The 16,545-nt window shown below is 40.6% G+C and overlaps 1 protein-coding gene across 2 annotated transcripts in view; it reads right to left on the bottom strand.

Moving 5' to 3' along the window:
- Positions 1 to 583: 583 nt before the first annotated feature.
- Positions 584 to 16,545, bottom strand: part of CDC42 (cell division cycle 42) — a 53,562-nt gene continuing 37,600 nt past the window's right edge. The window contains exons 4-6 of one of the 2 annotated variants that reach the window (XM_025935296.2): positions 7,357 to 7,466; positions 7,035 to 7,232; positions 584 to 2,141 (exon numbers count right to left, since the gene is read on the bottom strand). In XM_025935296.2, the coding sequence (XP_025791081.1) occupies positions 2,052 to 2,141; positions 7,035 to 7,232; positions 7,357 to 7,466 (398 nt within the window). In that variant the 3' untranslated portion in view covers positions 584 to 2,051. Of the gene's footprint in view, positions 2,142 to 2,772; positions 3,634 to 7,034; positions 7,233 to 7,356; positions 7,467 to 16,545 lie in introns of those variants that run through there. The other variant, XM_086715974.1, reaches the window with a different exon arrangement.

The following is a 16,545-nucleotide window of genomic DNA, read 5'->3' as shown; positions in this document are numbered from 1 at the left end:
TCCCAATTAACCGATGGATGAGAGACAGGTGTGCTGCCATTCCCTCCCGACAACATGAGCGGTGGGCTTCCTGAGCGTCACCCTCGCTAAGGACCGCTATGCACCCACTTGGTTTTATTTATTTTTTTTTTTTTAAATTTTTTTTTTCAACGTTTTTTATTTATTTTTGGGACAGAGAGAGACAGAGCATGAACGGGGGAGGGGCAGAGAGAGAGGGAGACACAGAATCGGAAACAGGCTCCAGGCTCCGAGCCATCAGCCCAGAGCCTGACGCGGGGCTCGAACTCACGGACCGCGAGATCGTGACCTGGCTGAAGTCGGACGCTTAACCGACTGCGCCACCCAGGCGCCCCATGCACCCACTTGGTTTTAAAGAGAAGGAGTCTGCAGGGCACCTGCCAAACTCAGGGAAGAAGGCACCGACCTGAAGGCCAGAAAGGAAATTTTTAAAAGTACATAAAAATCAATAAATAAAACTTTAAAATCTCATCCCATAATTTGTTAGAAACTGATGTTACTAAGAGTCCAGTTCCCGCTCCTAAGTATCTAAAAAGAGGCGGAGGGAAAAGAACAACCCCCAGGCTGGCTTGTGAAGGGTTTTTTGTTTGTTTAATACATCTGAAAAGAACGCATGTACAAAGAATTGAGACATGTGAAAGCATTGGTTCGACACTAATGAATCTACAAGAATTAGGATTTGGGGAAGGCGGAGAAGATTACCTAAACATTTTTAAAAATTGGGAACTGCAACCAAAATAAGCAGATAAAATCCCCATTAACACTTATGAAGAGTCTTCATAAGACTCCATGATTTTTTTTTTTTTTTTTTACTAAACTAGAGAGCCTTAACTAGCTACTCTAGGGTTCCTCGTATGCGAAAGAGAAATAAGGGGATTCCCCTGACTGGTCCCCACGTTGTTAAATGTCCTCCCCACCCCCACCCGCACCCCCAGCTTCTTCATGAAGCAGGTCTGTCTCCATCCTCCAACTTGAAAGAGGATGTGCATCATTCCACAGACATCTGTCTTCTAGCACCACCCCTCACACTTCCTCGATCTACCAGGTCTCCGGCTGTGTTCTAGGAACACCGTATCATACGCTATTAAGCTGGACATCTACGCTGAGCATGTAAGACAATGACTGACAGGGAAAAAAACGCTTTTTAATTAGGTACTCAATCCATTTGGTGTATTTCAAAAGGTGCAATACTTTTCTTCATTTATCAGTGAACGAAGTTAGAAATTAACTTCAAAAAAAAAAAAAATCAGCAAATGGCAAACAAATTTCCTTGAAAGTCACAGTCACATATAGAGTGCATCCTAGAAAAGAGGAGGGGCAAGACAGGTTCCACCCGCTTTCATGAGTTTCATCAAGTACTAGACCTACTCAAGGGTGGAGAGAAAGGCAACTTTCAAAAAGGAGTATGTTATTAAATGAGGCATTTACTATACTCCTTCCTAAGAGCACCAGGTGGGGGACAAGTGTTCTAAACTAGATCTAGGAAGTGGAATGTGGAGTCAATCCATCCTCCTCCCCTTAAGGGCTGTCCAATGGTTACTGAATTTAAAAAACATGACTAAATAAAAACAAACCCCACACACACTCCCCCCCCAAAAAAAGAAAAAAACAAAAACAAACAAAAACAAAAACAAAACCCCTAAATGTCCCGGATTATTCTCCAGAGTGGATGGAGCCCGGGAGCAGCTTCAACAGCCCAAATTAGTCTGTTACAGAGTCATCACAAGCATGCCTTGCTTTTAAACAAAAACAAAAACAAAAAAAAAATTTTTTTTTTTTTTTTTTTGAAACAACAGAACAAAAACTAGTACTAACCGCTTTTCTGACAATACACAATTACTCAAATTAACTAGTACTGAGAGGGGGACGGGGACCATACCTACGGGCCTTGTCTCACACGAGTGCATGTGGGTAGGTGCAGGGCATTTGTCATTATTGCAAAAACGAATTTTAATTTTCAATCTTTAGTTTGATTTAACATTGCTTTTAGTACGACGCTGACACCAGCTGTGCGGAAAGGGCTCTGGAGATGTTCATAGCAGCACACACCTGCGGGTCTTCTTCGGTTCTGGAGGCTCCAGGGCAGCCAATATCGCTTCGTCAAATACATTCTTTAGGCCTTTCTGAAAAGGGGCAGAAAGAAAAAAAAGGGGCAGTCTGATTTTCAGTATACTGAAGCCAAAGATCAAATTACAAACATTCAAAGCCCTGAGAGTTGGCAAAGAACGAAACGTTAAAAACAACCCTGAATCTCCACACAACCCCCCACTTCACCAAGTTTTGTCCAGGCAGGACACTGGAAGGATCCAGCAATTCAGGAACAGAGGAGCAGATATTCATGAATGAGACAGTGGTCCTTTGGGAAAGCTTTCTGCAGACCAATGTATGTCACGAGAAGCAAACAAGCCACATGTGTCATTTGCTCATTCAATGTGAGCTGTGTAATGTGCCGCTACAACATTTCACATAAACACGAGTGAAGCAGCTCTGCATCCCAATGAAACAGCGGAGCATGGACCAGGACCGCGAGGGCTGGCAGTGGGCAGTGGGCAGCGGCATCCTTGTTACATGGAGGGCGCAGGCAGGGATGGAGGGAGAGCGGCTACTGCGGCTGCGTCAAAGACATTCACTCTGAACTCCCTGTATCCCACCAATCGGACAGAGCCAGGGGGCTAAGGAAGCAAAATGTGGGCACCTGATACATATGTAAAACTAGAACCAGTCGGTGCAACAGGAATAAAGCTTCATCAGGCATTTATACAAACAATTGTATATTTTTAATTTCAAAATTTGAAGGCAACCACAATTGTATGTTTCCCTCACAACAATAAAATCAGAAGCAGGAAAATATAAAGGTGGCAGCTTTACATCTCAACATTAACAAACCTTAAGTCAACTGTTAAAATGGATGCTATTCTTAAAAGATAGTGTAACAAATGGTTTCATAAAGCAGTAGCAGATACATTAATACCTTTCCCACCCCAGACTGACAAATACTCCACTACAGCACAGACAGCCAAAGCGATAGCAACACAAAGTTTCACTGCACAAAGGAAAACCAGACGAGAATCCTCCCTTCCCCGTTACACTCTACTAGTAGGCCACCCTTTTTCCATAGTTTGTCATGCAAGTACAATTACAATTGATCATAAGAGTAAAATGTTTGTGTTATTTTCTCCATCTAGAACTAAGAAGTGTTAAAACTCTTCTTATTTTTTCCAAGAGAACATTCTTAATGCCAGACCAAGTTCCCTTTTGCAATAGTATTCCAAACCAAAAAGCTCTAAGCATCAGGCAACTCAAGAAGCAGAAAGTTAAGCAAGTCCAACTTGACTACTAATCACAAAAAATATTCTATAAGATATTGCATTCTTGATCAAAAACTAATACAGAGGTTGCTCTCAGGTGGTGAGTACAAAGACGCAGAGGCTTTCAAACAGGATGGTTTTATTCCTTTGTTTTTAAATGCTCTTTCTACAGTAGTGGGACAGGAAGCAGCAGCAAAGAGGGGAAGGAGAAAACAGTTTAGAATATACAGCACTTCCTTTTGGGTTGAGTTTCCGGAGGCTCGAGGGCAGCTAGGATAGCCTCATCAAACACATTCTTCAGACCTCTCTACAAGACAGAGGGGAGGAGAGAGAATAGCAGCCAGGTTAGAGGATTAGAAAGACTAGCAGATACAATAGCAGTCCGGATTAAATGGGCTGAATTCACAGAAGCAATGCGCCTTGAGAAAAATAACTGCCACGAAGCTAAACCTTAAGCCCATTAATAGGAGAGTAGGTAACTAAATGGGAACTCCTTACATTTTAAAAAAGGTTAACCAAGCAAGAAAGCAATTTTTATGGAAATGTTAGATGTTGACTTCTAAAACAATCACGCTTTGAAATCGAATCTTACAACGTGTTAATGAAAACGCCAGGAGAGAAAAACGCATATGTAAACAAAAGACGGGGCGCACTGGATAAGTAAGCCTTGTAGAATTCCCCAGTATTTCCAATGAAAAGAAGGACACACACATTCTGGAACCAAATCTAATACGGTTTCAGGCTTCTGTGAATTCAGCCCCTGAATAACTGAAGGACACGAACGGCAGATGCACAGGCATGCTACATGTTTCTAGATTCAATGATTTATCTGGATGGGATTAATCAGGATTTCAGAGTAAATCGGTTTCCCAGAACAGTAAGGTTCAGGCATTCAGAAAGAGCGTATTTAATTGTTCAACAGGACCAACTGGGAGAAATTTAAAGAACAGACTCTAGAAACAGCATACACCTCAGTTATTCAGTAATGTTATTAGAGCAAGTAACCACCACCCAAGTCATAGGAAAACAAAGAACGGGGTCTAGAATGAGTTTCAGCAAGCAGTCCAATGCTTTAAGATGTCTGCATGGGTATCAGAGCATAAAGCATGGAGTGAAAACAAAGAACACTTTCAGATATACAGGGATTAAGACGCAGAAATACACTTACACCTCAGGCAGAACTCCAACGTGACAGTGTGACTCAGCAGCAATGGTTGGTACCTTGGGCCCAGGTCTAGACTCACCTAAACTCACCTAAATCTGAAGCCACAGGTTTACCACCCAAAGAGGTTTCACGTGTTCTTTAAGTCGGTTCGATCCCAAATAAAAATTTCTCCAAACCCCGGAACACAGCTCCAATAACGAGTGCCAGCCCCAGCCTACCCCAGGTATTTCCACCCCACCCTAGGCATCCCAGAGGACTGGCACCCATACACTCCATGAGGTACAAAAAAAGAATGAGAACATGAAGTACTTAAAAAGAAGCAAAGAGGTTTAAAAGTGTTCTTCCAGGTCTTTGACAAAGTAGGCACAGTCAACAAAAGTAAAGTTCCTATGAAATTCTTTCTACATGTCTCAGAGCAAACTCTGACGGTCACATACAAAAGGAAACAGGGAGGGTAGGAAGGGCAACGCCTTTTATAAGGGAGAAAAGAGGAGGACATCCATGAGAAACTAGGGCACCCCTTCCCAAAAAGCAAATCCTTTCTTGCTTATTGACAACATCAACTAACCCCCTACAAAACAAAACTAATTTTTGCTTTACCCACTATCTGATTACATGAAGCGGTCAGTCTTAGAGGAACCAACAAATAGAATCTGGAGTCCTGAGCTCTTATCTCCCAAACACAACCAGACACCCCATTTTCTATCTTCTCTTTTGACTTCTCCAATCTTCAAAATCTGGTAAGAAAAATGGAGCTGCTAAGGCCTTTTCAAATTCCTACTGTCTGCAGACTTATTATATAAACTTGTTCATAGTGTAAAAAATGTTAGATGGAAGCATCCAATTCTTTAAAATAAACTTCACCAGTGACCTAGAGTGGAGTCCACATGGTCTATTTACCTCCATTTCTCCCCAAAAGCAACCCATATTTAGAGAACAGGGGTATGCAAATGATGCATATAGAGTTAGTTATAACCTGACACACATGTTCCACATAGATCCTTGCCCAACACACACACACACACACACACACACACACACACACACACACACACTTCTGATGGTATCAAAACACAGAAGCATCAGGCTTTTTTTGTTTTTTAAATTTCAGTCGGTGCTACATGTGTGAGGGAAGGTAAAATCTTCTGACTTTAAAAGAACTGAACCGCCAACGAAAACTGGGTTTGGGAGAATGATTTTTGACCTTGAAACTATCCTGTGGAACATCCAGCTAAGCGTAACAATTTTATCTTTAAATATGCAAACTAGCACTGAATTGGAGATTATTAAATTATGTCCAGGCCATCCATACTAAATGCCTAAGTACATGCATAATAAGCAATTCTATAGGTCATTTGCCTCAGTTACAGAGTGCTTTTTTAAAAACTTGACAGAAAGTACAATCACCTACAAATGTAAGCATGATAAACGTAACTGGACTTAACGTAATTACAATAAACCTCTTCAGCCCTGCCCTATTTTAATGAGACACATCTGCCCCCTGTTCCGATGTCAAAGCACCAGCACCACCAGAATTTAAGAGTTCTGTGCTATCTCCGGAACCTCTCCCTCTGCCTCCAGAACAGTACTCAGAAGGGACGGCTGGTCAGGCACACCTCAAAGGTGGAGAAGACAAAAGCGCACAGGCCAGTCGCAACTCTCACTCTAAATATTCTAGCACCACTCCCCACCCTCAGAATCTGATGCATCCCATCAAACTAGGAGAGTAGCTCCGGTTAAATTATTCAGACAGGGACAGCAGAGGGACCAAGAGGACCACATGAGGAAGGAATGTCTCTAAAAATCTAAGAACAACTAGGGCACCTGGGTGGCTCAGTTGGTTAAGCGTTTGGCTCTTGGTCTCGACTCAGGTCACGATCTCACGGTTCGCAGGATGGAGCCCCTCATCAGGCTCTGTGCTTGCGGCACAGAGCCTGCTAGGGATTCTCTCTCTCTCTCCTTCTCTCTCTCTCTCTGCCTCTTCCCCACTTGTTCTTTCTCTCTCTCTCAAAATCAATAAATAAACTAAAAAAAGGCACGGACTCCCTACAACACATGCTTGAAAAATAGCCAAGGCAGCTTTCTCTGACATGAAAGTCTCAATTATTATGATTAATTCCCTATGTCAGTTGAATTACCCCAGAAACTGTAGCGTCAATGGTCAGAATTGACGAGAAAAGATCAAATACATTTAGATAAAAATTTAAGTGTCTGGGGGGAAAAATCATTCATATCCTCTCTTGTAAGTCTGTGCTAACCTGAAACTTTCCCATAAAATTGTTTTTTTTAACACAATCCCTGACCACTACAAATGATTCAGTACAGTATGGAAGCTCACCACCACAAGAGTTTCACTGAGAGATTAACACTTCTCTCCATAAACACAGAACCTCTAGCAAAAGAACATGCACTGGGAAGCTGGTCCTAATGGGACCTGGGCAGCTTTCGTAAGCACCACAGACCACTGTTAAAAATAACCCCCAAATCCTAATGCTCAGAAACGACCCAACTGTACACAAACATGGGGATGGCACAGTCCTCACCTGTGTGAGTGCAGAACACTCCACATACTTGACCGCCTTCAGGTCACGGGCCAGCTTTTCAGCAGTCTCTGGAGTGATAGGCTTCTGTTTGTTCTTGGCAAGTTTCTCAATCGTAGAGGGGTCATCTCGGAGATCAATTTGGGTCCCAACAAGCAAGAAAGGAGTCTTTGGACAGTGGTGAGTTATCTCAGGCACCCACTAGAGGAAAGGTATTTTAAAAAATACACCTGCATTAATCCACAAGCCTGTAAAGCTATTCAGGACAACTCAACAGAAGTTCTGTGACCACCTTTTTCAGGGCAAGAAAATCTGACCAACTCACCTTCTCCTTCACATTTTCAAATGAGGATGGAGAGACCACTGAAAAACAGACTAGAAATACATCTGTTTGTGGATAACTCAGCGGTCGTAATCTGTCATAATCCTCTTGCCCTGGGTGGGGGAAATTGGAGAAGTCAGCAACTGAATCTTGGTGTCCTCATAATTTCAAAATCACAAGTCGGTCAAAAGATTAAGCATGTGGCTAACAGTACACTGACCATTACTGAGAAAGCAACTTACTGATCTAATAAAATGTATGGTTTTTGTAAAATAATATTTGGTGAACATTCTTACTCAGCTAATTCTATTTAATATTTCAAGCCCTGAGAACAACAATGAATTCATTATACATTAGGTGTGTTTATTACCAATCTGTAGTTTTCAGTCTATGAGTCCATTAGCAACCCAACAACGATGTAATAAAAAAAAAAAAAAAAAACTGTTGCTACAGGAATGGTTAAAATCAATCCTACTCAAATCTGGTTAAGAAATAATCACATTGAGGGGCGCCTGGGTGGCTCAGTCGGTTAAGCGTCCAACTCTTGGTTTCAGCTCTGGGCATGATCTCATGTTTTGTGGGTTCAAGCCCTGTGTCAGGCTCCATGCTGACAGTGCGGAGCCTACTTGGGATTCTCTCTCTCTCTCTCTCTCTCTCTCTCTCTCTCTCTGCCCATCCCCCACTCGCTTGCTCCCTCTCTCTCTCTCTCTCTCTCTCTCTCGAAATGAATAAACTTAAAAAAAAAGAAAAAAAGAAAAAGAATCACAGTGAAACCATCTAAGGAAACAAAAATCTCAGTGAAACCCAGAAGACAAAATTCACTGTCCATCATGATTACCAAAGCACGCTCACAGGCTTAGTTAACGTGTAAGACCATCATGTGAAACTGAGAACACCCAGAAAAGATAACTCAGCAAGAATCAGTGAAGGCAAAATCTACATGAGAAAAATCCAGTTGAAAAGAGATTATTTTTATGGTCTTAATCACTGCTGATAAACTGCAAGGGGAAAAAGAGAACTATCTTGTGAAGAAACTGGACATCACCTTGACTGAGTCATTAAAATTACCAACACCAATGAGTAGCAGATGAACACTGTGTGCCCCTAGATGTAGATCCTGAGAAAGACACATCACGAATGGACTATTCCAACCAAAACTGCATAATCTGAACCTAATCATGAGGAAACACAGACCAAACTCAAAAGTGAGGAACATTTTATAAGGGGAGGAGAGAGAGGGATGGGCCTGTATTCTATAAAAATAACGCCATTAAAGACCAAAAAGGCTGAAGAACTGATCCAAATTAAGAAACGAAAAAGACATGACAACTAAATGCAATACATGATCCATTACTGAAAGCAAAAAACACTGGACTCAGCTCAACTAACAAAGTTGGAATACAGATAGATGTTGGATTCAAGTACCGTATCAATGTTAAATTTCCAGGAGCTATTTACTATTATACAAGAATATCTCCGTTCTTAGGAAGTACATACTTATTCAAGACTAAATGGCTATGTGTATGCAACTTACTCTCAAAAAATTCAGGGAAAAACAATTCATGTGCATACTACATTGAAAGAGAATAATAAAGCAAATAGGGCAAAAAGCTAATTGTAAACCTGGTTAAAGGAGGCTCCTGGTACTATTTATACAACTGTTCTGCAGGCTTAAAAATTATTTCTAGATAAAAAGTTTTTAAAAACACCTATACACATTTCCAAAACTGAAGGGAGGGGAGGAGTTGCCAGACTGGGTTTAATATTCCAATTTCTAAAATGAGCTACAGCAGGGGCATCTGGGTGGCTCAGTGGGTTAAGCGTCCCACTTCGGCTCAGGTCATGATCTCACAGTTTGTGAGTTTGAGCCCCGCATCAGGCTCTGTACTGACAGCTTGGAGCCTGGAGCCTGCTTCGCATTCTGTGTCTGTCTCTCTCTCTCTCTCTCTCTCTCTCTCTGCTCCTTCCCTGTTCACATGCTGTCTTGCTGTGTCTCTCTCCGTCTCTCAAAAATAAATAAGTAAATAAATAAATTTTAAAATGAGCTACAGCAATCCTGTGTTGTTGTTGTTTTAATTTTTTTTTAACGTTTATTTATTTTTGTGAGAGAGACAGAGAATGAGTGCATGAGCAGGGGAGGGGCAGAGAGAGAGGGAGACACAGAATCCGAAGCAGGCTCCAGGCTCTGAACTGCCAGCACAGGGGCACACGGGGCTCAAACCCTCAAGCCATGAGGTCATGACCTAAGCTGAAATCAAAACACTTAACCGACTGGGCCACCCAGGTGCCCCAGCAATCCTGTGTATTAAAAGAACATTTAAGTACTTAGTGGCCAATGAACTTAAAAATGGTTAAAACAATAAATTCTATATTATGGATATTTTACCACAATAAAAACATTTTTAAGGGGAGGGAGGGGGGAAGGAAGTTAAATATTCTGTATGCCAGTAAAAACTTTTTTTTTTTGCCAGCATTAAGAGAGAAGACAAGAATTTAGGGTAGCTAAAACATAATAATTAAAGATATTACTGCTATTGCCACTTGAGAAAGCAATACACTGTGAGTAGACAATAAAGGTATCTTCAGGACAATACAGAGATTAAATGAAGCTTAAGCAAAAAGGGAAAAGGGAGGAGGTTACAAATAAATAAAATCACCATTAGCATGTCTAATATTTACTGAATACTGACTAACAATTTGCTAGGGTCAGAAGCAAAGGCTTTAAAGGTATGCACTTAGAAGTGTAATTTTCACTTCTTAAATTACAATGTATAATATAAAATTACAGACATGGAAACACTTTAAAAAGAAAAGAATGGGCTTAAAACAAAATCAGCAAACTCCTTAATTCTATCTAAACTGCCTGAGCTTTAACACTGGCTGGAGCTTTGACACATCGCATATCAAAGCTCCAATAAAACAACAAAACAAAAAATAAATTTAAAAAATAAGACAAAACAATTAGCCAAGTCTTGTTTAAAAAAAAAAAAAAAAGTACAGGGGCGCCTGGGTGGCTCGGTCGGTTAAGCATTCAACTTCAGCTCAGGTCATGATCTCGCGGTCCGTGAGTTCGAGCCCCGCGTCGGGCTCTGTGCTGACAGCTCGGAGCCTGGAGCCTGTTTCAGATTCTGTGTCTCCCTCGCTCTCTGCCCCTCCCCCGCTCATGCTCTGTCTCTCTCTGTGTCAAAAATAAACATTAAAAAATAAATAAACAAAAAAGTACAGCTATTCATCCACCTTTCCTTAGCTCTATTCCCTATTCAAATGGAATGAATATATTTCAAAAAAATTAAGTCTAGCAAAGACTAAAAACGGCTTCATTTTTAGTCATGCAGCCACTGCAATCAATCCGTGTAAGTTTGGATTAAAAAAAAAAAAAAAAAAAAAAAAAAAAGGTGCGCCTGGGTGGCTCAGTTAAGCATCTGACTCTTGATTTCACCTCAGGTCATGATCTCAGTTTGTGACATCAAGCCCCACATGTGGCTCTGCGCCGACAGTGGGGAGCCCATTTGGAATTCTCTCTCTCCCTCTCTCTCCGCCCCTCCCCTGCTCATGAACACTCTCTCTCTCAAAATAAATAAACATTAAAAAATATATAGATCCAACTCTATATTCCTGAGCACCAATAAGAGCATCTACATGAATTTCCAATGTGCTACACTACATGTGTTATGTGTAACCAACCTTCTGCGCAGATGGATTGTAACAAATATACCCATTCTTTTTGAATACTGGGTCCAAAGCAGTGTTGGTCAGTCCGTTTATTTGTGGTATGCCTTCAAAGCTACATATCTTTCTTTTCCCTTCCCCAAGAGCAAAAAAAAAAAAAAAATCAGAAATGAAACTGTCCAATAAACAAAAAGTAGGCTACCTTACCTCTATTTCTCCCACAAGTGCTACAATTAAGGAAACACAATGAATAGGATCCCTTAAGATGAGCAAGATCTTTCACTATCCAAGCATCATTTATCCAGCTAAAATGTATCCTGTATCCTCTCAGTATGTCACAAATAACTATAATGCACTCCACAGAGACAAAGTTATCATTCAGCATCCTTTAAGATACACAACATGATCAAGAAAATTTCACTCTTGGGGTGCACCTGGGGTGGCTCAGTCAGTTGAGCATCCAACTGTGGCTCAGGTCATGAACTTGCAGTTTGTGAGTTCAAGCCCTGCATCGGACTCTGTGCTGACAGCTCAGAGCCCGGAGCCTACTTCGGATTCTGTGTCTCTCTCTCCCTCTGTTCCCCTCTCTCTCCCTCTCTCCCTCTCTCTCTCTCTCTCTCTCTCTCGCTCTCAAAAATAAAGATCAAAAAAACATTTTTTAAAGAAAATTTCACTCTATGTGTAAGTCAGGTTCTGACTACAAGTCTTAAATTATACCTACTCTAACACCACACCAGCTCACTGCTTAATTTCCAACACTTGCCAAAAAGCAGGGATACATCTCACATGGATTGCTGATCTTTCTCTTGCTTAGAATCTCCTATTAAAATTTTAAATTCAAGAGAAATTAACTCGGTTTGCACTGAAGATTCTGACCTATATGAAAGTCTGAAAGAATCTCATGGTATGAAAAATAAGAATTTACTGCCAAAAGCAACATTTTTAGAGAGCTCCAGCAGGACACTATAAACACAAGAAAGCAAATTAAACATTTCACAGTATTCACCACTACAGATTCAAACCTCAACATTTTTTTCTCCAACTGATTATTCAAAATTTAATGACATTTAATGATCCTGCCTCATCTGTGACATGGGGCCCATTCCTAAATAATTTTAGAACATCTGCTGGAAAACAAAAAAAAAAATCTGAAAATAAATGGGGACACCCTGGAACCTGAGATTCCTACCATTTTATGTATATCATCTCCAAAAATCTAGACTATTGCATATTAATGCAAAATTTACTAAAAACTCAAATTTTAGTCAAAACGGCCCTCCAAAGATTCCGTAATGGCACTAAACTAGAGACCGAGAAGTCTATACAAAACTCTGTGGAGAGCAGAGTCTTCCTGCTGATGTAATTAATCAGTAAGTGCAGAAAGCTTTCAGATATTAGAAAATGCCTCAATGAAAGAAAGGAGTTTGTTTATATATATTTTTAAGTTTATTTATTTATTTTGAGAGAGAACGCATGCACACAGGAGAGAGGCAGAGAGAGAGGGAGACAGAATCCCAAGCAGGCTCCACCACTGTGAGCGCAGAGCCTGATTCAAGGCTCAAACTCATGAACTGTGAGATCATGACCTGAGCCGAAATCAAAAGTCAGACACTTAACCGACTGAGCCACCCAGGCGCCCTAGAAAGGAGTTTATTTAAAAACAAAACAAAACAAAACAAAACAAAACAAAACAAAAACACAGAATCAGCTAAACCAGATCAAACTACTCTGACTTGTTCTGAGTATTATTCATCTGCTAAACAAAGAGAAAAATATTAGCTCTGCTCCAAAAACATCCAAGTCACTATTCTGATTTTTTTAATATACAAAGTGTATGAACCATAAATATACAGCTCCTGAGTTTACATGTATATGTATACACTTTTTAAGTATTTTTTTAATGTTCATTTATTGAGAGGGAGGGAGAGGGAGAGAGAGAGAGAGAGAGAGAGAGAGAGAGAGCGCGCGCCGCACGAGCAGGGGAGGGGCAGAGAGAGAGAAAGAGACACAGCATCCAAAGCAGGCTCCAGGCTCTGGGCTGTCAGCACAGAACCCAACGCGGGGCTCGAACTCACGAACCGTGAGATCACGGCCTGAGCTGAAGTCGGACGCTTAACCACCTGAGCCACCCAGGTGCCCCTACACTTTTTAAAATTGATTATTTATCATTCAGTCTCACAGAACCTCTAAGAGGAAACTAATTTAAACATTTTACATTTCAAGGTAATTAAGATCCAGTCAAGAAACTTGCCAGCTGTCTAGCTAACTGCTCTATCTAGCATCAAAGCCCAAGCTTTCTCTTTTTCATGGTAATGCCTGAAATGACTATAATAGAATTACAATGATTAACGTTCAAAAGTGAAGAGATCTTCCTGAAAACTGAACCTAAGAAAACAATTATAAACATTGTATATAAAAATAAAATGAATGGGGATGTGGAAAAACGATGTAAAATTTAATGTAAAAATAAACAAATCAAACTGACAAAGGAATTCCAGATAACATAAGCACACTAAAGAGGGGCAGGGTACAAATCCAAGTAGCTTCTGAACAGAAAACTTTGTCTGCTATCAGAATAAGAAAAAAAGAACTGCAAGCAAATCCTGAACACTTGTTTTCCACAGTGGTGTGGTATACAGCAAGTCTGAAACTATTTTATGTGTAGTTTAGGACTGAAGATGAGAAAATATACTGAAACCCTTTCTAGGAACCAAGCTTCGGACTACAGAAGGAAAGGAGAGGAAAACAGGAAACCGGTGAAGGCCAAGAGGACTCCTAGAATCGGTCTGAACTGAGGGTGTCACCAAAAACTCCTCATCCAGCTGCAATACGCTGCTGTTTTCCCCCAGCGGACGACCGATTCTCGGGACCAGATTCTGCACCGCGTCACGTCTGCGTGCACCGCCTCCCCTCTGGCCAGACCGCCACAGCAAGGAACACACTTACACTCCCACTTTGCAACCACCGTAGGAAAAACTGGCTCTGGCAAGAATTGTCAATGATTATTAAATCTAGAGAGAGGCTCTTTAATAAGACCAGAATATTCACACGGTTTTCAAGTGTCTTCTCACCAATTACCAACTACAGAACGAAAAACTCTAAACATATGGTAGAAAAACTGGACACCTTGACCAAATGATCAAAATTACTTTTAACAAAAAAGTAATACTTTAGGACAGACACAACACTACTCATTTGGTATTCCAACCAAAAATGCATATTCTGAATCCACTCGTAAGGAAATGGGCAAACTCAAACTGAGAAACATTATATAAAAGAACCGGCCTGTTTCCTTAAAAAATGCCGATGGCGTGAAGGGCTGAAGTTCCACACTAAAGGGTACTAAAGAAAGTAACCACTACATGCAATATATGATGCTAGATCAGAACGTGCTATAAGGCCATTATTAGGCATTGACTGTTTATTAAAATTTTAAATGTTATATAGAATGTTACATTTCCTCAATTTGGTAAGTATACCATAAGAGAATATCCTTGCTCTTAAGAGATACGTACACTGAAGCATTGAAAAGCAAAAGGGCATGATGTATGCCACCTACTCTCAAATGGCTTAGAAATAAAAACAAGGGGCGCCTGGGTGGCTCAGCCGGTTGAACATCCGACTTCACTCGGTCATGATCTCATGGTTCATGAGTTTGAGTCCCATGTCAGGTTCGGTGCTGAAAGCTCAGAACCCGGAGCCTGCTTCAGATTCTGTGTATCCCTTTCTCTCTGCTCCTCTCCCGCTCATGCTCTATCTCTCTCAAAAATAAATAAACATAAAAAAAAAAAAAAAGAAGAAAGAAAAACATTATTCATAGAGGGAGAGAAAGTCACAAATCATTAAGAACTGCTGAAACTGGTAAAGGTGTTTTTGCTACTAGCAACTTTTCTGTAAGTCTAAAATTGAATTAGGAAAAAAGTGACAAAGAAGAATGGGTGTCAAAATACAAAAATGTTTGACCAGGAAAAGGCCTTAATATAAAATACTGCAAATGGATCGCAAACATAACAGAGAAACTAAACTGTGCTGTGATCTGCCACACAACAGACTACTGTGTCACCGTGAGGACTATGACATACAAGTACAACATTGAGAGATGTCACCATATTGTTGTAAGAGAAAAAGGAAGGTACAGAGAGGGAGAAAAAAATAATAGTATCCCTTTTCCTTATGTATAAATACAATGACTATGTAGGAAGAGCTCTGCTTAGGACATACACTAAGACGTGACTGTCTCTGAATACAGATGCTTTTTCATTTTCTCCTTTTGTTTGTCTATATTTTTATTATTTTTACCTATAATAAGTAAAGCCTGCATCTTTGTAATAAAGAGTAAAATGTTAAATGCTGACACAGAAAGGAAATGACAGTGGGGTGAGGATTATTCAACATGGGAAGGAGCATATGATATAAACACGTTAAGTAAAAAAAAGCTAACTATAGAACAAAATACACAACAGTACAACATGTGAAGAAAAAACAGGAGAAAACAACTGTGAGGGGAACTCATAAACAAGAATTTAGTGTTGTAACCACAGAGACAGAAATAAAAGCTGTGAGACAGAGAGAGAGACAGCTCTGTCTCTTATCTTTTTTTTTTTTTAAAGTAAGGCTCTACCCCAACCTGAGGCTTGAACTCACGACCCCGAGATCAAGAGTCACATGCTCCACCAACTAAGCTAGCCAGGCGTCCCCCTATCTCTAACCTCAGATGGTATTAAATATATCTGTAAGAGGTGCACCCCAGTACCTCCCAAGCCCCTTATACATCACCCATTAGCTTTGTTTACAGACTCTGTATGAGAACTACAGTTCTCCTTTGTCACTTTTTGTTTCACACTTAGAGAATTGTAGCCAGAGGTGAGATAGGAATGCTATTAAAAAAACTGAGAACAGGGGCGCCTGGGTGGCTCAGTCGGTTAAGCGGCCGACTTCAGCAGATTAAATGTAATCGAACAGTTAAAGGAAGTCAAAGGGCATCTCATGGTGATCAAAACTTTAGAAGAAAGAAAACTAAGTTAATGGCATGACTAGAATCAGGAACAGGGACTCTAAGATTAAGGCCTCTGCAGAAGAATAGCAAGTCTCCTCTTAAGTGTGTCAAAGACAGAGACTCATTGTGGATGCCTACAACCCCAGGTCTCCAATGTCTGTCCAAACACACACACACACACACACACACACACACACACACACACACACACACACTCCCTCCCTCCCTCTCTCTCTCTCTCTCTCTCTCTCTCTCTCTCTCTCTCTCTCTCTCCCTCCAGCTTAAAGTGACCTTAACAGTGAAGTTGGAAACCCACAACTTGCCTGGGATGGTAAAAATCATTTCCTTAGTGAATTTTTTTTAACCCCTAGAAAGACTCAGAATCTAATATAAAGATGAAATAAGTCAAATACTATTATTGTTAATTTTCAGTTACATTTAGGAATAATCTATATTTAACACCCAGTGCCTACAGTATGTAAAATAATCTGCCATATTAAAGGACATGATAGGACACCTGGGTGGCT

The sequence above is a fragment of the Puma concolor genome, chromosome C1, assembly GCF_028749965.1.
Source record: "Puma concolor isolate L17-30 chromosome C1, mPumCon1.1.hap2, whole genome shotgun sequence".
Lineage (NCBI taxonomy): Eukaryota > Metazoa > Chordata > Mammalia > Carnivora > Felidae > Puma > Puma concolor.
The sequence above is the reverse complement of the archived record's forward strand: the minus strand, read 5'-3'. Positions and strand labels throughout refer to the sequence as shown.